This window comes from Colossoma macropomum, unplaced genomic scaffold (genome assembly GCF_904425465.1).
Source record: "Colossoma macropomum unplaced genomic scaffold, Colossoma_macropomum, whole genome shotgun sequence".
Classification (NCBI taxonomy): Eukaryota; Metazoa; Chordata; class Actinopteri; order Characiformes; family Serrasalmidae; genus Colossoma; species Colossoma macropomum.
Genome location: NW_023494810.1, coordinates 1,319,929 through 1,341,165, shown reverse-complemented (window position 1 = coordinate 1,341,165; position 21,237 = coordinate 1,319,929). Strand labels below are relative to the sequence as shown.

The window sequence follows — 21,237 nt, the reverse complement described above, 5'->3', positions numbered from 1 at the left end:
GGAAAGCGAAAGGAGAAAGGAGAGTTTACCACCTCATTCAGGAACTTTATGAACTCTTTCACACACAGCTTGAACCCCCATAACTCTGAGCTGATTTGGAGATGAAGCTCCACACGAGACAAAGCACAAAACGTGCAGGCCGAATTTCTTCAAGCGCACATAATATCTCCTTTGTTCCTCACAATAAGGACAAGTGGTGCCTTCTGGAAAAGTGAAAGTGGTGTGGAGAGCACTTCATTCAGAAGCTGAAACTTTGAGGGCTTCCAAAGAGGCTGTAACACAAAGCCCAGTCTGAGCCTTGTTTCCACTGCTTTTCTAGATTCTGATTTTTTTTTACATTTGTGAAGAAGTTCCATTTGATGGAACAGAGCCAATCTGTCATCTTCGTGGTTGCCATACCAGCATCAAAAACGACCGTGAGTGGTCAGAGAGTTCATGAGAGTTTGGCGGAAGTTTGCAAAAATCAAACAGAGGCTGAATGAAATAAAGTCTCATTTTTACTGTTAGAAAAATCTCATTTGGTGTGCGTGACACCCTCAGTTTTACATGTAATCAAATTAATGTATTGTCTTCTGAATAAATCACACAAATACATCACGCTTGGTGTGTAAATTCCTTTTATGTGCTAGTTTTTTCCTGCCACCATCCCCCTTGGCGACACTCATTAGTAGGCTGCACCCACATTTCTGGGCACCGACAAGCTGCCTCGGAACGATGGCTATTGTAGAAAGTGGCATACAAGTAAAACTGTGGACACTGAGTGATGGCAGATGCAGCAGCCACTGCCGCTGTATCCTTTGACAATGCTTATTAGTGGGCTGCACCCACATTTCTGGGCACCAAAACGCTGCTTTGTGACCAAGGCTATTAAAGAAAGGACCATGAAAATAAAACGAAACTGCACTGAACTATGATCACAATGGCAGGTTTAACAGCCCAAACATTCATTCTTTGAATGTTGTTTTGTTGGAATGTTACATAGCAAAGTGTTCAGACTGATTTATTATTTTCAGATCAAATGAATTTAAAGGACAGTCTTTTACATTCTAGACTTTTTTCCTGCTGCTGCTTCCTTATTACTCATTAGGGGGCCGCACCCACATTTCTGGACACCCACAAGCTGCTTTGGGGCAATGGCTGCTGTAGAAAGGACCATAAACACATACATTAATTGAATTAACTTGGGGGTTAAACAACCCAGCCATTCATTCTTTTTGATGTTGTTGTGATTGGAATGCTACATAATAAAGATTTCTGATTGGTTTATTATGAGGTCATAATAGCATTAGTGGAACTGGGCTTCTGATTGTTTAATTATGAGATCAAAATATATGTATTACCCAATTATCTCCCCAATTTAGTCGTTTCCAATTCCACCCGCTAGTTAGGACTCCCCCAATCACACGATGCTATCAACGCTAGGAGGGTGAAGGCTAACACAGGCTTCCTCCGAGACCTGTGAAACCAGCCACCGCTTCTTTTCGAACTGCCGCTCACGCAACGTCACTGGACAGCCGAACGCGCTCGGAGGAAAGCGCCAACCGCCAGATCTGTTACATCAGCTAACAGACGCCTGCGCCAACTAGCATCGCGCTGAGTGATGGGGGGAGAAGGAGGGGCCATCCTACCCACCCAGAGAGAGCGAGGCCAATTGTGCTCTCCCGGCTACGGATGGCTGTAGCATCACCAGGGATCGAACTCGTGATCTCCTGATGATAGGGCCAACGCTTAGACGGTTGCGCCACTCGGGAGCCCTAGATCAAAAGTATTTTAATGATCAACTGTTTAGAAACCAGTGGTCATCACTTACCAGTGCAGCACAGAAACCTCACTTCACTGGTGAATTATGTTCGGCTGGTTTTTACACACCTCACAGGCTCATTTGCAATTTCTCAGAGACTCATACGTAAAGATGAGGGATCGTCAAATGAACAAGAGAAAACGTGGGAGATTTTCTCTCTTTCTTCTTTCTTTATGTCTGTTTCTTACTTCCCTCCCTTTTTCAGTCTCTTTCCTGCTCTCATTTTCTTTCTCGTTTGTCTTTTCCATTCTCTCTCTCTCTCTCTCTCTCTCTCTCTCTCTCTCTCTCTCTCTCTCTCTCACGTTAACCACCTCCCTCTGCTGCCCGGCACCTACGGGTGTAAATTTGAATATGTAAATGCGGCAGTGAGCAGGTGTGCACACACAGGGACAGAATGAGGTCGTGGCGAGTATTCAGTCTTCAGGCCCCTCGTATGCAAGTCAAATGGCTTGTAGAACAAGGCCCCGGGAGGTCAGTGCATACGTGCACGTGTGCGTACGTGTGATCGTCTACTGACGCACCAACCGAACCTTTTTATTACCACTCGGCACCTCAGCGCAGAGAGATCCTGCGGACTAAGCAGCACTACTCGCACATGTCTGGGCCTTATAGGGCAGTTTGCCGCACCCAGTTTAACCCCTTAGGGGAGTGTTTTTTAAGCTAGCCATTATCTGATGCTTCTGTATGAGGTGGTGAGCTACCGCAGATAGACATCACAGATGGTGTTGTAATTCATAAATTTGTAGCAGACATAAATGGTTTTGTGTGCTAAATATTTTTCCTTATCTGCAGTGTATGACTTGACAGTCTCCAATCCCCAGTGTCAGTTGCCATGGAATTTAATTTTCATGTCTTTTCCTGTACCTAGAAAAAAACTCAGAAGAACTCAGAAGCAGAGCTCAGCAGAATACACTGTCAATTTTTTTAATAACATATTCTTTTACAATATATACAAAAGTAACAATACATTGAAAATACACAGTTAAAAACTATTGTAATTTAATTTAATTCACACTGTTATTCACACTCTCACTGTTACTGCTTGGCAATTTTCTTCACACAAGTCTTTAATTAATAATTCCTGAAAAAATGTTCTTATTTAAATGAAGTTTCGAAATTTCTTTATTGTTTGGCTCTCATCACCTTCTTCAATTCACTGCTGTCTCAAGAACTAAGTAAAGAATTTGCCATATTTCAATGACAAAATTTTGCAAATTGCCAAAAATTTGGCAGCTGTGTTATTTTCAGTTAATAACGTGATGAATCCAGTACAACACTGGTGCTAAGCTTATCACTCAAACATGTTCAGTTCAATCATCCCTCAAAAGAGCTCATTAATGCTGAGATTAATAACTGATCACATTGATTTATCAGTCTACTCAGGCTTTAGCAGAGCTCAGTAACACTGAGATTAATAACTGATCACATTGATTGATCAGTCTACTCAGGCTTTAGCAGAGCTCAGTAACACAGATTAATAACTGATCACATTGATTTATCAGTCTACTCAGGCTTTAGCAGAGCTCAGTAACGCTGAGATTAATAACTGATCACATTGATTTATCAGTCTACTCAGGCTTTAGCAGAGCTCAGTAACGCTGAGATTAATAACTGATCACATTGATTTATCAGTCTACTCAGGCTTTATCAGAGCTCAGTAACGCTGAGATTAATAACTGATCACATTGATTTATCAGTCTACTCAGGCTTTAGCAGAGCTCAGTAACACTGAGATTAATAACTGATCATCACATTGATTTATCAGTCTACTCAGGCTTTAGCAGAGCTCAGTAACACAGATTAATAACTGATCACATTGATTTATCAGTCTACTCAGGCTTTAGCAGAGCTCAGTAACACAGATTAATAACTGATCACATTGATTTATCAGTCTACTCAGGCTTTAGCAGAGCTCAGTAACACTGAGATTAATAACTGATCATCACATTGATTTATCAGTCTACTCAGGCTTTAGCAGAGCTCAGTAACGCTGAGATTAATAACTGATCACATTGATTTATCAGTCTACTCAGGCTTTATCAGAGCTCAGTAACGCTGAGATTAATAACTGATCACATTGATTTATCAGTCTACTCAGGCTTTAGCAGAGCTCATTAACGCTGAGATTAATAACTGATCATCATATTGATTTATCAGTCTACTCAGGCTTTAGCAGAGCTCAGTAACACAGATTAATAACTGATCACACTGATTTATCAGTCTACTCAGGCTTTAGCAGAGCTCAGTAACACAGATTAATAACTGATCACACTGATTTATCAGTCTACTCAGGCTTTAGCAGAGCTCAGTAACACAGATTAATAACTGATCACATTGATTTATCAGTCTACTCAGGCTTTAGCAGAGCTCAGTAACACAGATTAATAACTGATCACATTGATTTATCAGTCTACTCAGGCTTTAGCAGAGCTCAGTAACACAGATTAATAACTGATCACATTGATTTATCAGTCTACTCAGGCTTTAGCAGAGCTCAGTAACACAGATTAATAACTGATCACACTGATTTATCAGTCTACTCAGGCTTTAGCAGAGCTCAGTAACACAGATTAATAACTGATCACATTGATTTATCAGTCTACTCAGGCTTTAGCAGAGCTCAGTAACGCTGAGGTTAATAACTGATCACATTGATTTATCAGTCTACTCAGGCTTTAGCAGAGCTCAGTAACACTGAGATTAATAACTGATCACATTGATTTATCAGTCTACTCAGGCTTTAGCAGAGCTCAGTAACGCTGAGATTAATAACTGATCATCACATTGATTTATCAGTCTACTCAGGCTTTAGCAGAGCTCAGTAACGCTGAGATTAATAACTGATCACCTTGATTTATCAGTCTACTCAGGCTTTAGCAGAGCTCAGTCACACTGAGATTAATAACTGATCACATTGATTGATCAGTCTACTCAGGCTTTAGCAGAGCTCAGCAACAATGAGATTAATAACTGATCATCACATTGATTTATCAGTCTACTCAGGCTTTAGCAGAGCTCAGTAACACAGATTAATAACTGATCACATTGATTTATCAGTCTACTCAGGCTTTAGCAGAGCTCAGTAACGCTGAGATTAATAACTGATCATCACATTGATTTATCAGTCTACTCAGGCTTTAGCAGAGCTCAGTAACGCTGAGATTAATAACTGATCACCTTGATTTATCAGTCTACTCAGGCTTTAGCAGAGCTCAGTCACACTGAGATTAATAACTGATCACATTGATTGATCAGTCTACTCAGGCTTTAGCAGAGCTCAGCAACAATGAGATTAATAACTGATCATCACATTGATTTATCAGTCTACTCAGGCTTTAGCAGAGCTCAGTAACACAGATTAATAACTGATCACATTGATTTATCAGCCTACTCAGGCTTTAGCAGAGCTCAGTAACGCTGAGATTAATAACTGATCACATTGATTTATCAGTCTACTCAGGCTTTAGCAGAGCTCAGTAACGCTGAGATTAATAACTGATCACATTGATTGATCAGTCTACTCAGGCTTTATCAGAGCTCATTAACGCTGAGATTAATAACTGATCACATTGATTGATCAGTCTACTCAGGCTTTAGCAGAGCTCATTAACGCTGAGATTAATAACTGATCATCATATTGATTTATCAGTCTACTCAGGCTTTAGCAGAGCTCAGTAACACAGATTAATAACTGATCACATTGATTTATCAGTCTACTCAGGCTTTAGCAGAGCTCAGTAACACAGATTAATAACTGATCACATTGATTTATCAGTCTACTCAGGCTTTAGCAGAGCTCAGTAACACTGAGATTAATAACTGATCACATTGATTTATCAGTCTACTCAGGCTTTATCAGAGCTCATTAACGCTGAGATTAATAACTGATCACATTGATTGATCAGTCTACTCAGGCTTTAGCAGAGCTCATTAACGCTGAGATTAATAACTGATCATCATATTGATTTATCAGTCTACTCAGGCTTTAGCAGAGCTCAGTAACACAGATTAATAACTGATCACATTGATTTATCAGTCTACTCAGGCTTTAGCAGAGCTCAGTAACACAGATTAATAACTGATCACATTGATTTATCAGTCTACTCAGGCTTTAGCAGAGCTCAGTAACACTGAGATTAATAACTGATCACATTGATTTATCAGTCTACTCAGGCTTTAGCAGAGCTCAGTAACGCTGAGATTAATAACTGATCACACTGATTTATCAGTCTACTCAGGCTTTAGCAGAGCTCAGTAACGCTGAGATTAATAACTGATCACATTGATTGATCAGTCTACTCAGGCTTTATCAGAGCTCAGTAACACTGAGATTAATAACTGATCACATTGATTGATCAGTCTACTCAGGCTTTATCAGAGCTCAGTAACACTGAGATTAATAACTGATCATCATATTGATTTATCAGTCTACTCAGGCTTTAGCAGAGCTCAGTAACACTGAGATTAATAACTGATCATCACATTGATTTATCAGTCTACTCAGGCTTTAGCAGAGCTCAGTAACACTGAGATTAATAACTGATCATATTTATTTATCAGTCTACTCAGGCTTTAGCAGGAACAGTTTTTCTAAAGATGTTTTTGAGTTCTTCTTTAGAGTTTGTCTTTACACAACATGAACTGATTTTAAAATATTTAAAAACAAAAATTCCTTTAAAGAAGGTTTTTACATTTAGTGGGTACGTGTTCGAAAGCATTCTCCTAGACATTTAAAAGGTAACTCTATCCTGAATACTGCCTTTTTTAATTTCTGTATTCTGAGTTCTTATTACTGATATGTGTATTACGTTACATCTCAACTCTGCTACATCACAACTCTGTTACATCTCAACTCTTCTTTGAAGTAATGGCTGAAATCTATAAATAAATATTTAAATTACTTTGAGTTCCCGTTGAATACTGTTTCAACAAGCTCACCATTATCAGATTCATCCGCTCCTGGTGGTCCAAAGCACAATCACCTTTACAAAATGTTCTTACACACATTGTGTGCAGTTCCACAGTTCCTCCAGAGAGGTCTCCAAACCCCCAAATATTAAAAACAGTAACATTAATGGTGAAAAATGTCATGTTTCATACCATGTAGTAACATTTATCAGCTAACTAACTGACATATCCGACATGAACTGTTGTTAACCTGAAAGGTTGCAATGTGCCTGTGCTAATATCATTACCTGCAGTAACAGACCATTTACATTCGTCTGTTTATCTTAAAGACTTTCGATTTGCTGCCTTTCTTGGTGTAAATTCCAAACATCATGTCATCTGCTATTGATTTTTGTGCGGTAAGTCACCAAACAGCAGTGCGCATGACAGTTGTGGTGTATATCTCAATTGAAAACATAGCTTTTCATTTCTTTTACACATCCAGGGGCCTTCAGAATGAGGCAGACATGAGTTTGCAGGTCTTGCAGATGAATTTTACTGGTAAAAGTTTGTGTGAAACATCTTTTTTAATAAAATAAGTATGACGTATAATATGTACTAGAGTATAATGTGAGACTGCTGTAAGTCACGAGACGGAGATTGGCCTAAAGAAGGAACTAGGCCTAAATCTAGCCTAATATATGTAAAACCTAAAATATAAAATATAATATAATATAAAATATTATAAAACCTAGCCCTTGTTTAATATAAATATAAATATATTTGTACATAGCAGAGAGTTTTTTTTTTTTTACACAGGTCCCTCCTGTCTCTTTATTTTGTGTGTATTTTGTATATATTTAATATATTTCAGTTTCAGGTTTTTTTTTTGTATTTTGACTTTTACTTTGTTTACTTTCTGTAGAGTGACTATCTGAGCCTCACCACAAGCATTTCCATGCATGAATGTCCTGACATGTTGTGCAAATGACAAATAAACTTGAGCCTAGAAAACATTTCTAGTGCTGATTAACTATTGCAGTTTAGTTCAAGACCAGCCTTAAACCACATCCAGGAAACTGGCTGTATGAGAAACACTGAGCCATTAGAAGATGCCGTTTTTTATATCCACGTTGACAGAGCGCTGCTTAAAATGCTTGTCGGCCATCGTCTTTTGCACGCTTATTGAAAATTGTGTAATATGTGTACGAATTGTGCCCATAGTCACTTGGCATTAGTGTACAGCTCACTCAAAAGCCCTTTACAGTGCATTAAGCAATTATAATGCAGTATCTGCAGATCTATGAAGCTGCTTGGTCATTGCCTGCTTGTCCTCTCTGCTAAAGCTTCAGAAGGGCACCCATGCAGAAAGAGAGGCTTTTTCTATGTCCTCGGATTTACTCTGAGGTCCCTCTGTGGAGCGATACAAACCGCTTGTGTTTTCTCAGACTATGTGGTAAACCCTGCTTATAGGGGTCCAAGCACCTTAAGGTGGGGCTTGTACAGCTTTATTGATGCAGCTTATATGTCTGGCGTGCCCTGGCATGCTGAGGAAATGCTCTGTGCTGTGTTTTGATGCCTTGCTTTGACTGCATTTTTCTGACAGTGTATATGTAACCACAGTCCATTTTCTGATAGAGTGATAGTATTTTAAATAGGTCCTGTTATTTTATTTATATATCGTTCCCATTTTTTTTACTCAGTTCTCTTCCCTGATTTAGTCATGGCCAGTTCCCAGCTCTTTGCTAGGCCTTAACCTATCATACATTGCTACCAGGCTGGCCTGAGTGAAGGCTGGTGCTTCCTTTCAGTTACAGTTGTATGCATGCATTTGGGCACCCCTGGTCAAATTATGGTTTGCTGGTTTTCATAGTGAAAGTAAAGGTTACTGAAAGGAAAGGTTACTGCATATTTTACATCTTATGTTTTATTTGCGCTCTAAACTTCACGTACATCAATAAAACATGTAATTCGACCTGCAGTGTGGAGTCAGCCACTACACCCATATAACTGCAGCTAATGCAACGCCACTGGGCAGTTCAACACGCTTGGAGGAGAACACTAACTGCCAATTCTGTTACATCAGCATTATGTTACATTATGTTACATCGTCTGTGATGGCGAGCATTGTGCTGACTGATGAAGGAAGGGGGAGGGCCAGTTAGTGAAAGTGAGGCCGCTAGACTAACCATATCTCAAAAATGACATTTTTTAATATTAATATAACAGTTTCTGACCTTGGTATTGAACCGTGAAGGTCAGTTTGGGTCTTCTTTTTCTATAATATCAAATCATCAACTGACCCACATGTGCAACGAGCATCAGTCACTGGAGGGTTTCAGCTTCATCTTCACCAGCATCACAGGAGCCATCATGAAGATTCACTGACTGTCAGCTGGGCTCATCACCCAGAATGTGTTCGAGCTCGCCGTAAAAAGGCACGGTCACTTCTTTGGTTGGTGTCCTCGGATTCTTTAAACTTTGCTTTCAGACTTTTAACTGTTCTTTGACGCTGCAGCCTCGTTCTCCTGCGGCCGCGTTCGGACATTTCTTTAGAAATCTCTTCAAACACTGAGGGTCTTGATAAGTCTCTTAATTTTTTGACCAGAAACATCAGCCCAGATGTTTATGAGGTCTCAGCAGCACGAATTATGACAAGTGGAGTTTGACGTGAAAGTGAATTCCAGTCTGGCTGTTCAGACTAAGTTGCATTGCCACATATCGGATACGCATCGGATTTAGGTACCACATATGAAAGCGTCTGAAATTGGAATTGGAAATGTCAGATTCAGTGTGTTTATCTGTTCACACCGACACACATTTGAAGAAAAAGATCAGATTTGGGCCACTTTTACCTGCTGTGTGAACAAAGCCAAAGTCACTCAGGCCTATTTGTCCCGCATCCAACACATCGATGACAAGAAGTGACTGTTTGCTTACTGTCTAATGTGCCTTGGTTACAGATAAATCAGCAATATTTGATTGATCTGTGAGTGGTCATACTTTTTTGGCTCATCAGTGTAATGCAGTGGTCTCCAACTCCGGTCCTGGGGAGGGAGGGAAGTTTGCCACACCTGCTCCAGCTAATCAACGTCTTCCTAAGTCCCTGATTGGCTGGATCAGACATATTAGAGTTCAGTAAGAGGGCATGGCAGCTTATTTGGAACTAAACTTTGCAGGAAGGCAGCTCTCCAGAACTAGCATTGGAGATCACTGGTGTAAGGCTTATGTAGGTGTCATGAAGCCTAACGAATGCTGGCCTACAATGAATTGGTACCAAATAGTTCAGTTCTTTTGCTAAGCATTAAATGTGATGTGTGCAAATATGTTATACGCTCCTAAACATATTTTTATCAGGGACAGTGAGTTAAACCACTATAGAATGACCCGTATATTTTAACTGTCTTTGGAGTAAATCATAGTAAATTCCTAACAACCTGGACAATAACATATTTATTATTTATATTCTCTGCAGGTGGAGCCCCCCGCTTGCACATGCTCGGACTGACGTGGCTGCCGCTCGTCCTCACAGTGACCGCAGTGTTGACGTGAGCGTCCCTCCATCTGGGAAATAAAAGAGAAGTAGAGGAAAACACTCACGCGTCTGCTCCGAACAAGCACACACACTCTTTCACACACAACCCACACACTCGAACAGATTGTAAAACAGACCCACTTCACGTCCGTTTTTCGGTGGACATCCGCATCCTCATCGTGGGGGGGGCGCGCTACGTTCTCTCTTTTTCTCTCTATTTGTTTTTTTTCATGGAAAAACATGAAAAAAAAAGCCTAATGATGAGGCTAACGATGATAATATTAGTGATTATAACTACAAAAAGCAAACAACACACCTAATATAAGAAGAAGCAGCACCACCTCACGTCCATCCCCTCACTTCACACACGTTTTGTTTTGTTTTCTCGTCCGTCAGTGGGAGACTGAACTCCAAAAGAGAAAGGAGCCTGAGATAAACTCAAAGTGGACTTTGAACATGGACACACAAACAAGAAGGACAATATAGTAACTGCTGCTGCACCAGTGCTGGCCCACCCAGCAATCCTGTACTCTAGCACAAACCGGACACGCCCTCCTTTTTTTGGACGTCATTCTTTTGCGTTTTTAGCACAGTATTCTTTTTTTTGTCCATTTTTATTTTAGTTTTTTGTTGAATGGCTCATGGCTGGAATGTACAAAAAAGACTTTAAGAAAAAAAAAAAACTCCTGTGAACTGGTGACATTTTCTTTGGAAAGTAACAAAAAAAGACCCTCTTTTTAAATGTATTTTGTGTACATCCCTGTAAATAATGAAAAGTATATAAAAAAGAATCAAATTCAGAGTTATAAGGGGGCTATAGGGGGGATTACGGGGTCTACGGGAAGGAAAAGCTGAGTTGAACTGGTTAGCATTTAATGGCTTTATTGCTTATATTTGGTCATCCCCAGTAACCATCGCCAAGAAAGCGTACCAAGGCTTTTAAAAGAACAGTGGAATCAATATCAGTAGACTTCCCTATTACTGATTTCATATGTTCCTGTACCATCGCTGCGGCGGGTCTCAAGTGCGAGGAAAGAAAGAAAAACTCATCCTTTTCCATGGTGTACGTCTGCCTTTCTCGGGGTCGTGGTGCATGTGACGTTTGACGATTATTTCTCCCCTTTCATCTGTTCGGCGGCTGCTCCTCACCGCTCGCCCACCTGTTTCTACCCCCTTCTTTTTCTTGTTGCATAATATATTCAGTGACCTGCATTGTGTACAGTATGTAACTCTCTCCTAACAGTTACTGCTAGGATCATGTTAGCCACCATACTCTCCCCCTCTCTCCTTCCCTCCCTCAAAGGAAGCTGAGTGTAAACAGGGTTGTTGCATTTGTTTCATATCACCTGTATTAAAAAATGGAGATGATCAACTCGACATGGCTGTGCGTGCTGATACGGATGTGTTATAGTTTTGGTTTGTCCTGAGGAGGAAAGAAGTGTGTTTGCATTTGCATTTGTATTTGACGCAATGACAAGGATCTCTTCAATATATATATATATATAATATATATATATATATAATATATACACCGCTGTTGTCAGAAGAAAACCTCGTATCTCCAAAATGGTAACTTTACAGGAGAAGGAAATAACATACTTTACTTTTAATGTAAGTCAATGGAACCAGACATTTTGGGCCGTTTCTTTTGATCCATTCATCGTGAAATTTGCACACAATATAAAGATCAACAGACATTTCAAAAATGGAGATACAAGCTTTTCTTCCAACAGCAGCGAGATATATATATATATATATATATATATATATATATGAAATGGATCCCTTATATAAAAATTACCCTCAATGAATAAAAACACAATGACAATACAATTTAATTTGCCTGTTTACTTGCTATTGCTAGGAACACACTTTATTTATATAATTTAAAAGTACAAGTTATTTATTTTTCAGGAGAAATTTCTGAGATACATAAGACAGATGAGATATATATGAGATAGATATAAGACAATCCACTTGCATCAGGAAGGGAAAAGTCAAATAAGTGAAAAAACAGGTGATTCCAAAACTGGAATAAAGCGTTCATCTCTGAGAGAGAGGAGAAAATCAAGCTGCTTCAGATCTGAAAACATCCACAGGTGTTTCTGTCCATCCTTCCACTGTGAGAAGACGACTCAGCGCTGTGGGTCTGAAAGGATGTGTAGCTGATCAAGAAGCCAATACTGAGAAAAGAAAACAGTTAAATAGTCAAACAAAGTTATTTTGCAAATCAAACAAAGAAGCTGCTGGTGTTCTCAGAACAAAAGACCAGCCACCACAGAGTCCTGACCTCATCATCACTGAATGTGTTTGGGATTATTTTGATTTTAAGAAGCAGAAAATACAACCAAATTCTAAGACTGGACTTTGAAGACGTGGAAAAACATTCCTGCAGATTTCTTTGAAATGCTGAAAGCAAATCTCCTGAAAATGTAGTGATGTTTATTTGCTGAAGCTGCTGTGTCATTTTCTGTTAAATGTTTTGTGACACCTAAGAATAAACTTGCACTTAATGTCTGTTTTATCTGGAAATGAAGAATTACCCCTCTGCAAAGACCAAGTCAATATTTATAGTAGTATTTATTCTCTGACTAATTTGCGAGTTTCAGCTTTGTGCATTTTTTGCTGTGGTGCAATTTTTACTTAGTCATATGTTTTGCATTTTACCTGTTGGGTAACACTTTATTTTGATGGTTCACTGTAGATTCTTTGTAAATGCTTGTTTTCAACTTGCATTCAACTAAACATGGCTAAAAGTTTATAGTTACTCCTTTTAATTAGCAAATCCAGCTTCTGTAAGGAGCACACATTGTTGCCATAAGTGTTCAGGTGCGCACAATTGTGCAGTCGTCCAATACCAAGTGTTGACCAGAGGGATATAAAGCTTTGAGCACTCCGTGGACTTATAGAGCACCATTCAGTATATTTGGGATGAGCTGGAGTGGTGTTTGTGGCCCAAAACTAACCATCCAACATCAGTACCTGACCTCACTAGTGCCTTTGTGGCAATCAAATCCTCACAGCAATGTTCCAACATCTAGTCTTTATATAGAGTAGAGGCTGTTACTGCAGCAAAACTCTGCAGCACTTTACAGATGGTAATAAGGGGGTAACGATATGGTAGTATTATGGTAACCAGTTGTACTAACCTAAAAATTAGCTGATTTTCTAAATGTTAATTAGTGGTAAGAAGTTGGTAATAAAATGAAATATAATGGGAATAAATTCTAATTATCCATAAATAAAGTCTTAAATTTTTTACTTGGTACAAAGTTAGTTAAGTTTTTTTTGTTTATACTTCATTTTTGCCCATAGTGAATCCATTAAATTTAGTCCCAACCCTAAAAATGAACACTTACTCTAATTTTAACCTTAACTCAAAATCTAAACCTAACCCTAGTTCTAACTCTAATCTTAACCACAGTACTTTTGTTAAACGACTGACAAGAAGTTTGACAAAGTGGTTTCCAAAAAGGCCCATATTTTTGGAATTTTTTTGTCTTTTATTTGTTTGTTACTGACATCTGTGTTGGTTTACGTACCAAATTAGTTGTAATTTATTTTAACATCACCATTTTCCTTTTTCCTTTACCATAAAAAAGTTTTTTTTTGGTTACTGCACCTTTAAGACTGATACACGTATCTCTGTTCCGACTGGCTGCCGTGTGTTGTGCCTCATTCACAAAGCATCCCTGGGCTCCTTTTAACTTCAAAGTGAATGAATGTACCTGAACAGGTAGTTATATGTAAATCACAATTCAAATTGAGCAGTTTCCATATATGGGCTGTGCAGACTGGCGACTAGTGAAGGGTACATTTTAAAACTGTTTACATACTACATCAATTTCAAAACAGTGAGGAAATTTCCATGATATTTGACCTTTAACAATGTAAGAGTTTGCAAAAAAAGCCATCAATATAAAGTATGACCAAAAGTTTTAGTCATTTGCCGTGCCCTGTTTGCTACGGTTATGGGCCATTTCTTTAAAAATGATCAGCACCTTTCAGCAGGTTTGTTGTCCAGTAGTTTTGGAAGGGAACCAAAAAGCACCGTTAAACTCTCTCTTTCATATGAGTCCAGCATTGGGCGCGTTACACGTTCTCCTTGCCCCGGCGCAGGCTGCTTATTTGAAGTGAGCCCCTGCGAGTACGCTTCAGAGCGCCTAATATGGCAGAGGGGTTCAAAAAAGATGAGAGCTGGACGAGCTTCAAAACCTCGTCTGCTCTGCCTTACCCTCTAAAGCCCTGCTGCTTGGAAGTCATTAGGGAAGTGTCATCTGTTGACGGCGCTGTTTAACCCCCTTTGTGCCGTCGCATGAGTCCGCCCTCTGCTGCTCACCCACTCCCAGACTGGCCTCGTGCAAAGCAATCCCACTTTTTTATTTATTCATTTATTTATTTATTTATTTATTCCACGTTGCAGAAGAATTGCAATTTAAGCTATTCCAGACACACCGTGTATTAAGGGATTAGGACCGAAGCCAAGGTAGGAGGGGAGATTTTATGGGCTTAGTAAAATAGGGAAGATAGTCCCCATCTATTTGGGTTGTGTTTTCACCTTCCCACATTTCTCTCTCGGAGTCTGAGGACGCTCTGAGAACATTATGAACAGAAGAATGCTTTTTTTCCAATGATCATTCTGTCAGTATATTATTCCTTTTCCCTCCTGTCATTCTCTGAAGCATTTGCTGCATTTGAATGCCTTCACAGGTTTGAAGAGCCCCTGCAGTACGTTCCTCGGCCTCTTCACATCTCAATTGATATTCACGGAAGGAATCAGCGGCGTCAACTACAATAAAAGCATCAGAAAGAGCTGGAAATCGTGCTTTAATGGCTTAATTATTCTGCCCGAATAACGTTCACGCCATTAGTTTGTTTACCGAATGATCACATTCATGTGAGAAAGAATATGTTTTCATGTGTTTTCATCCACAGCCTCAGGAGGATCAAACCGTCCATTATGGCCACACTATCCAGCAGATAAAGGATAAAGAATGCAGAATGTGTCCTGTGTTTATTGGAAAAACAAAAGACAAATTAAATTAGATGTGAATGGAAATAGATTACACATAGATTTTATTGTGACTCATTTAGGAGTGCACAAATTAAAATGACTTTGCATTTAAAAGATGGTATGTTTGTGTGTTTGAATCCTATTGGGAATGTTACATTGATTCAACTGGAGGAAGGGTCTTATATATTATGTGATATTTTAGCACTGTACCATTTGAAAGGAAACAAAGAGATTAATTACATCTTATGATGGTCTGAGGGGACATTGTGCCTTTAACTATACACATATATATATATATATATATATATATATATATATATATATATATATATATATATGTGTGTGTGTGTGTGTGTGTATATATATATATATATATATATATCTATATATATATATAGCCTTGTAATAGACATTAACGTGTGTGTGTGTGTGTGTGTATATATATGTAATAGACATGAACATAAATTTGACCTTGTATGTAACAGTATTCTGTAATGTATTGCGGTTCCATTAGAAAGAACAGGAAGAAATGAATGATGAATTGTTAACACTTTGCATAAATGACTATAAATGCAATGCTATTATATTGGTGGTTAATCTGGTGTATTAGGCCTTCAGTCCAGTCCAAAGAGTCAACCAATGAGAGATCTTCTTTGAAGGCCTTGAGGGCCCTGAGTGTTCCCTTTTGTACAGTATATCCATAATATACAATAAACATCTTATATTCATTATACAATACGACGTTATATTGTCATAGCCAAAGAAACTCTTGCATAGCATGTTATGACTAACAAACATACCTGTTATAAACTCAGACAGAGCCATACTATGATTTCTTTGGTAACACTTTATTTGAAGGCTACATACATAACGACATCATAACACATGCACAAGCGCTGATTAAGGTATTTATAAAGCAATACTTCACTATGTGCGAGCCACTTATGCCAGTCATCGTAAGATACTGTAAGCTATAGTAAATAACTTATTGACATAAGTGCTTTGAACTACATAGAACTGATGTAAACTTCCTTTCTTTTAAGTTTCATTACCTGGGTATGATGGTTCATAACGGTGTTATAAATAGAACAGATGCCCATCACTTTAGTTTAAGGTCCCTTACGTCAATACAACATCAGTTGACATCTTCTGTCATCTTCTGGTTACTAGCATAAGCTGGTCATAAATACTCAAATATTGCTTCATAAATATGTTATTCAGTTCTTATGCATGTGTCATATAGTCCTTATGTAGGTAGTCTTCAAATAAAGTGTTATAATTTCTTTTAACAACTTAGTTGCACTTATTTGGAATCGAATAACAGTAAAGTGGGTCATATTTTAGACAAATATAGTTAATTAAAGCCACAGCATTTCCAATATTTTATGAAATAAAGGTTTTAGTACTAGTTTGCTTGGAACACTGGAAATGCTGTGGCTATTAGTAACACAGTATAATGCATTTATAAGGCATTACAAACATGGCATTTACAGAACGTGTTAGTAAATTATTCTCTTGACTCTTCTAGACCATAACAGGCTGTTATGATTCAGAAAGAAGGTGCCTATAATTTTCTATGAGTTTTGCAATAGCAGTGTTAATGATTAATACCATATTGATATTGAATTCATTTGGTGTAGTTGATCTTGACCATAATGGACAGGGCCTGACACGAGCGCATGCTGCCAAAGTCATTGTTTACTCGATGCTCTTAAATAGTTCACTGGACACATGAGAGGCTCAGGGTTGAGGGAGCAGTCCTGTGTAGCACAAGTGTGAATTATTCAGACCAAAGTGTGTCCACTGGTTCAAGTTTCTCCAAAGCAGCTAAATGACAGTGGCATTAGGTAGCAGTAGAGTGTCTCACTCCAAAAAAGACAACATTCAACTGTCTCACTGACCAAGTTCAGAGGGGTTGCTGAGTATCCACAATGATTCTGAAAGAGGATCTTGACCATGACCATGTTTTTGGATAGGTTATAATAGTTTATAGTCATTTATAAAGGCTTATTCCAAATCAAAAGCAGCATTTATGACAACTGAGGCCTGTTGGACTAAGCCTTGATCATTTATTTTGCAGGTTTGTGTCACCTGTCATGTGTTGTAGCCTTAAGAATGCTGCACTTCAGTAAAGTGTTAGCAAACATATGAAGAATGGCAACATTTAATGTATGATGTAACGTTTCTGATTAATGTCTTGTATTGCCAAAGAACCTTTGACTATACAAACAGCTGTATCCTGGTCATTCAGCTCTCGTATGTACTTAATGTTCAATATCAGACTTCCCCACCCTTAACACAAATGCAAATGTTCGGCAGCCACATGCTTGCAATAACTAGGGTGTGTTCTTTTCTTTCATAATCCAACAGACCAGATCTGCAAATACTGAGGAATATCCCTAAACAATGTCCCTCCTTGTTTTACAGTTCTCATTTTATCCTCATGGTTCACATAAAATGCCTTATTGCACACAATGTGAAGAGAATTGAAAAGTAATCTGCAGTATTTCCTTATTACAACTATATGTTCGTTTTTTTAAGCAACAAAAAGTCACTTCCTATAAAAAAAGAGAGTCTTTTACTGCAAATAAGTATGAGATAACTCCCTATTGCTAGCAGAGTAAACACTCAAATAGTCCCATATCTATGGCTCTAGTGCTGTGGTTTTATGGCGATTGCCTGCGCCAGGTGGAACAATACCCAGATCCCGCCCTCATGGTGTGCAGCATGCAAATTCTCTCCCCCGCAAGTATCAGGTTCCTAGTCCCTCTGTGAGAAGAGAAAGAGAGCTGACAGTTTGCTGCTGTCCTCATCAGCAAGTTCGCTGCCTGTGATGCGCTAGGGACAGCATCCCGAGTAAACACCCAATATCCAGTTGACCGTCAAACCTGCTAGACTAGAAATGCCAATAGCGGATCTGCTGGGAGTGCGCTTTGACATGCAGCTCCTGGGCAAGCTGACTCTGTCTGTGGCTGCCGTTCTGCTCATCTCTTGGGCTTACAGATTCTACAGCTCCAGGGCTCAAGGCCAAACTCAGACTGACAGCAGAATCCCTCTGCCCAGGGGCACGAGAACAGGCCCTGAAACCTGCAGCAACTGCAAAACGGTGTTACGACCCCAGAACAAAACTGCAAAAGAGGGGACTAATGGAGAGAGCCAGTCTAGACAATCCTCTGTGGATTCTGAGCAAAACATCTTTAAATCGGAGAAAAATAATGCCACGCTTAAAAGGGAACAGCCTAAAACTGAGGTATTTGGATTCGACACGGCGGAACATTCTACCACTGCAGGGCAGAGTAACACGGAGGACTTTTGCCAAAATAAGGATGAGGCAAAGGGTGAGACAAAAGACTGTAAGCCAGGATTAACTCTACTGCTGCCTGATGAGACTGACACTACTGTAGGAAGTCCAACTGGGCGTCGCTCCCCATGCCTGCTAAGAAAACTGGATGGTGGCGTAGAAGTTGGCAGAGAGCTCAGGCAGGACTTGGGTCACCTGGGTAGCTTCTCCAGTTTCAAGTCAAAGGCAGAGATCAAAGTGGAGAATGCTGACCTGGTCCTGGAGCGGCCAGGTGACCAGACTACTGGAGTACGTGGAAAGATTTATGATTATTATGTGGAGACCTCCTCACATTCAGTTTCTGACCTGAGCCCTCCTCACTCTCTAAGTCCAACTTTTGGACCATATGAAACCGGTACTTTGTTTGATGCGCAGCCATTAGAGTTGTCCAGCAGTGTGGATAAACCCCGAACACCAAGTCCTCTTCCTTCCTCTTTGATAATTAGAGATATAGAAGTATCTCATGAGTCGGATGGGGAGCTTGTCTCTCCGATCAAATCAGAACCTGTAAAACTTCTTAGACATGGACTGATTCGGAAGGATAGCTACCTTGCTGCTGCCGTGGACTCCGAACTACAGATCCCGTTCCCGCCTTCAGTGAGCTCAACACCATGTGGTCGTTCAGCAGCCCTTTCCAGTGAGGTGTCACAAAGCTCTTCTGACACAAATAAAGAAACACGAGACCTCAGAAGGGATTCTTCAGAAGAGCCAGAAGTAGAAACAGTGGCCGGGGCCAAGTTTCTAAACTTTCCTCAGGAGAACATGGGAAGTACAGAACTGGAGAGTTTAACTGGCAAGCTTGATTTAGGCAACTGTGTGGAGGCACTGATGCTAGCCAAGAAACACAGACACAGTGCTCTCCAGGAGGCTGCCCTCCGCGTTATGTCGGACAATTACTTCCAAGTCCTACGAGATCCGGCCCTGTATGGCCGACTGAAAGCAGGTGAGCGGGATCAGATCCAGAGACAGCGCATGAGAGGCAGAAGATGCCTAATGGTGGCGGACATGGAGTCGCCAGAGTGGAGCAGACTTTCATCACAGTCTACAGTTTCTGAGGCCAATAAAGCGTCCAGTGGACTGTATTACTATGATGACTACAAAGACACCTGGCACCCTCAGTGCCAAATCCCTCAGGAAGTCCTATCTAGGGGCTGTGCCATGTGCACCATGGACAACTACCTGTTTGTGGCTGTAGGCTTTCAAGGGACTGACCGTGTAGCGGTGCCTTCAAGGAAGGTCTTTTGTTACAATCCCATGACATCAATTTGGAGTGAAATCTGTCCAATGAATGAAGCCAGGCCTCACTGTAAGCTTGTTACCCTACAGGACCATGTCTATGCCATTGGAGGGGAGTGTCTGTCAACAGTGGAGCGCTATGACCCCAGGACCAACAGATGGAGCTTTGTCGCACCACTGCCCAATGAGACCTTCGCCGTCGCCCATCGGGCCACGGCCTGCAATGGAGAGTTGTTTGTCTCAGGAGGCACATTGAGGTACACACTCTTACGCTACAACCCCAAGACTGACACATGGAGGCAGAGCTTGATAGTGGGCAGCAAAGAAAGGACCACAGAAATGGTAGCAGTGCGGAACTTCCTTTACCGCTTTGATGTGAGCCCTTCCATGGGCATCAGTGTGTACCGCTACCATGCTGTGGCCAGGCTTTGGTACGAGTGCTGCTCCAAGCGAATGCCCCACTGCCCTGCCTTCCAGTGCGTTGCCATGGATGACATTATATACTGCGTCAGTCGGCAGTTCACCATGAGATTCTTGGCTGACGAGATATCTCCAGGCTTTGTGGCAGAGGATTTAAAGGTCCTCTCGGCAGCCAAGGGCATTTTGTTCCCTTTTGTCCTTGCTCTGCCCGATAAAAGCACCATTCAAACCAGCGTTTGAGCAAGGTCAGCTCATGCAAGTGAAAGCCAGAGTGGTAAGAGCAAACACTCAATGTTCATAGTCGGAGATCAGATTAAGCCTTTGATATGTTACTGGAATGCACAGTCGTCTTAATCAGTGGCAGTAGAAGTGAAATATCAAGGCTATTATAGCCTGTAATTGTAAAGCTAGATCAGATTTATTGTGCACTCTCTGCTAGATAAATCTGCTTTTCCGATGAGAGCTGTTTGTTATTGGGGGGGGGTTCCATCCACCCTTGAGTAGTAAGTAAACTCCTAAATCTTGCTAATGCTCTAGCGCTCCTGCTTAAAGTGTTTCACTCAGATATACTGCTCTGGAGCACTATAAGCAAAACGTCAACCAGTCAATGTGTAGAGCAAAGCAGTGCTGCAATTACTAAAGCTGCTGTAATGAACAGCACAAACGCTTGTCATTTCCAGGATTTACGAAAGATGGCATACGGATATTCATGGCCTGCATGCTTTTTACTCCTGTTTGGGAATTTGCCCTCATGAATAATTCAAGATGATAAATCATTGAACATGTTCTTCCCATGTCCTTCATTTAAACCCTTGTCTTAACTGTTAAGTGCAACACTGTCAAATGAGCACAGGCTAATGTCATGCTTTGTAATGCTACTTTAATATGTACCACCTTCCTATAATCTTAATCCACTTCCTCTCCAAATACATGATGTATCTTCAGGGAATCTATAGTGTCAGTTATCATTTTCTATATGTTGTGTAGTATAATATAGAACAGTT

The 21,237-nt window shown here is 40.1% G+C and overlaps 2 protein-coding genes across 3 annotated transcripts in view; both read left to right on the top strand.

Moving 5' to 3' along the window:
• Nucleotides 1-11,600, top strand: part of igsf21a (immunoglobin superfamily, member 21a) — a 470,124-nt gene extending 458,524 nt beyond the window's left edge. For both annotated transcript variants that reach the window (XM_036559644.1, XM_036559643.1), the window contains exon 10: nt 10,164-11,600. In XM_036559644.1, the coding sequence (XP_036415537.1) occupies nt 10,164-10,240 (77 nt within the window). In that variant the 3' untranslated portion in view covers nt 10,241-11,600. The remainder of the gene's footprint in view (nt 1-10,163) is intronic.
• A 6,380-nt stretch (nt 11,601-17,980) lies between these two features.
• Nucleotides 17,981-21,118, top strand: klhdc7a (kelch domain containing 7A). Its single transcript, XM_036560123.1, has one exon. The coding sequence runs from the start codon at nt 18,140-18,142 to the stop codon at nt 20,471-20,473; it is 2,334 nt and encodes a 777-aa protein (XP_036416016.1). The 5' UTR covers nt 17,981-18,139; the 3' UTR covers nt 20,474-21,118.
• The last annotated feature ends 119 nt before the right edge of the window (nt 21,119-21,237 follow it).

What these genes read in the sequence shown, in the direction of transcription:
- klhdc7a (XM_036560123.1), top strand. Translation starts at nt 18,140, where the DNA reads ATGCCAATAGCGGATCTGCTGGGAGTGCGCTTTGACATGCAGCTCCTG.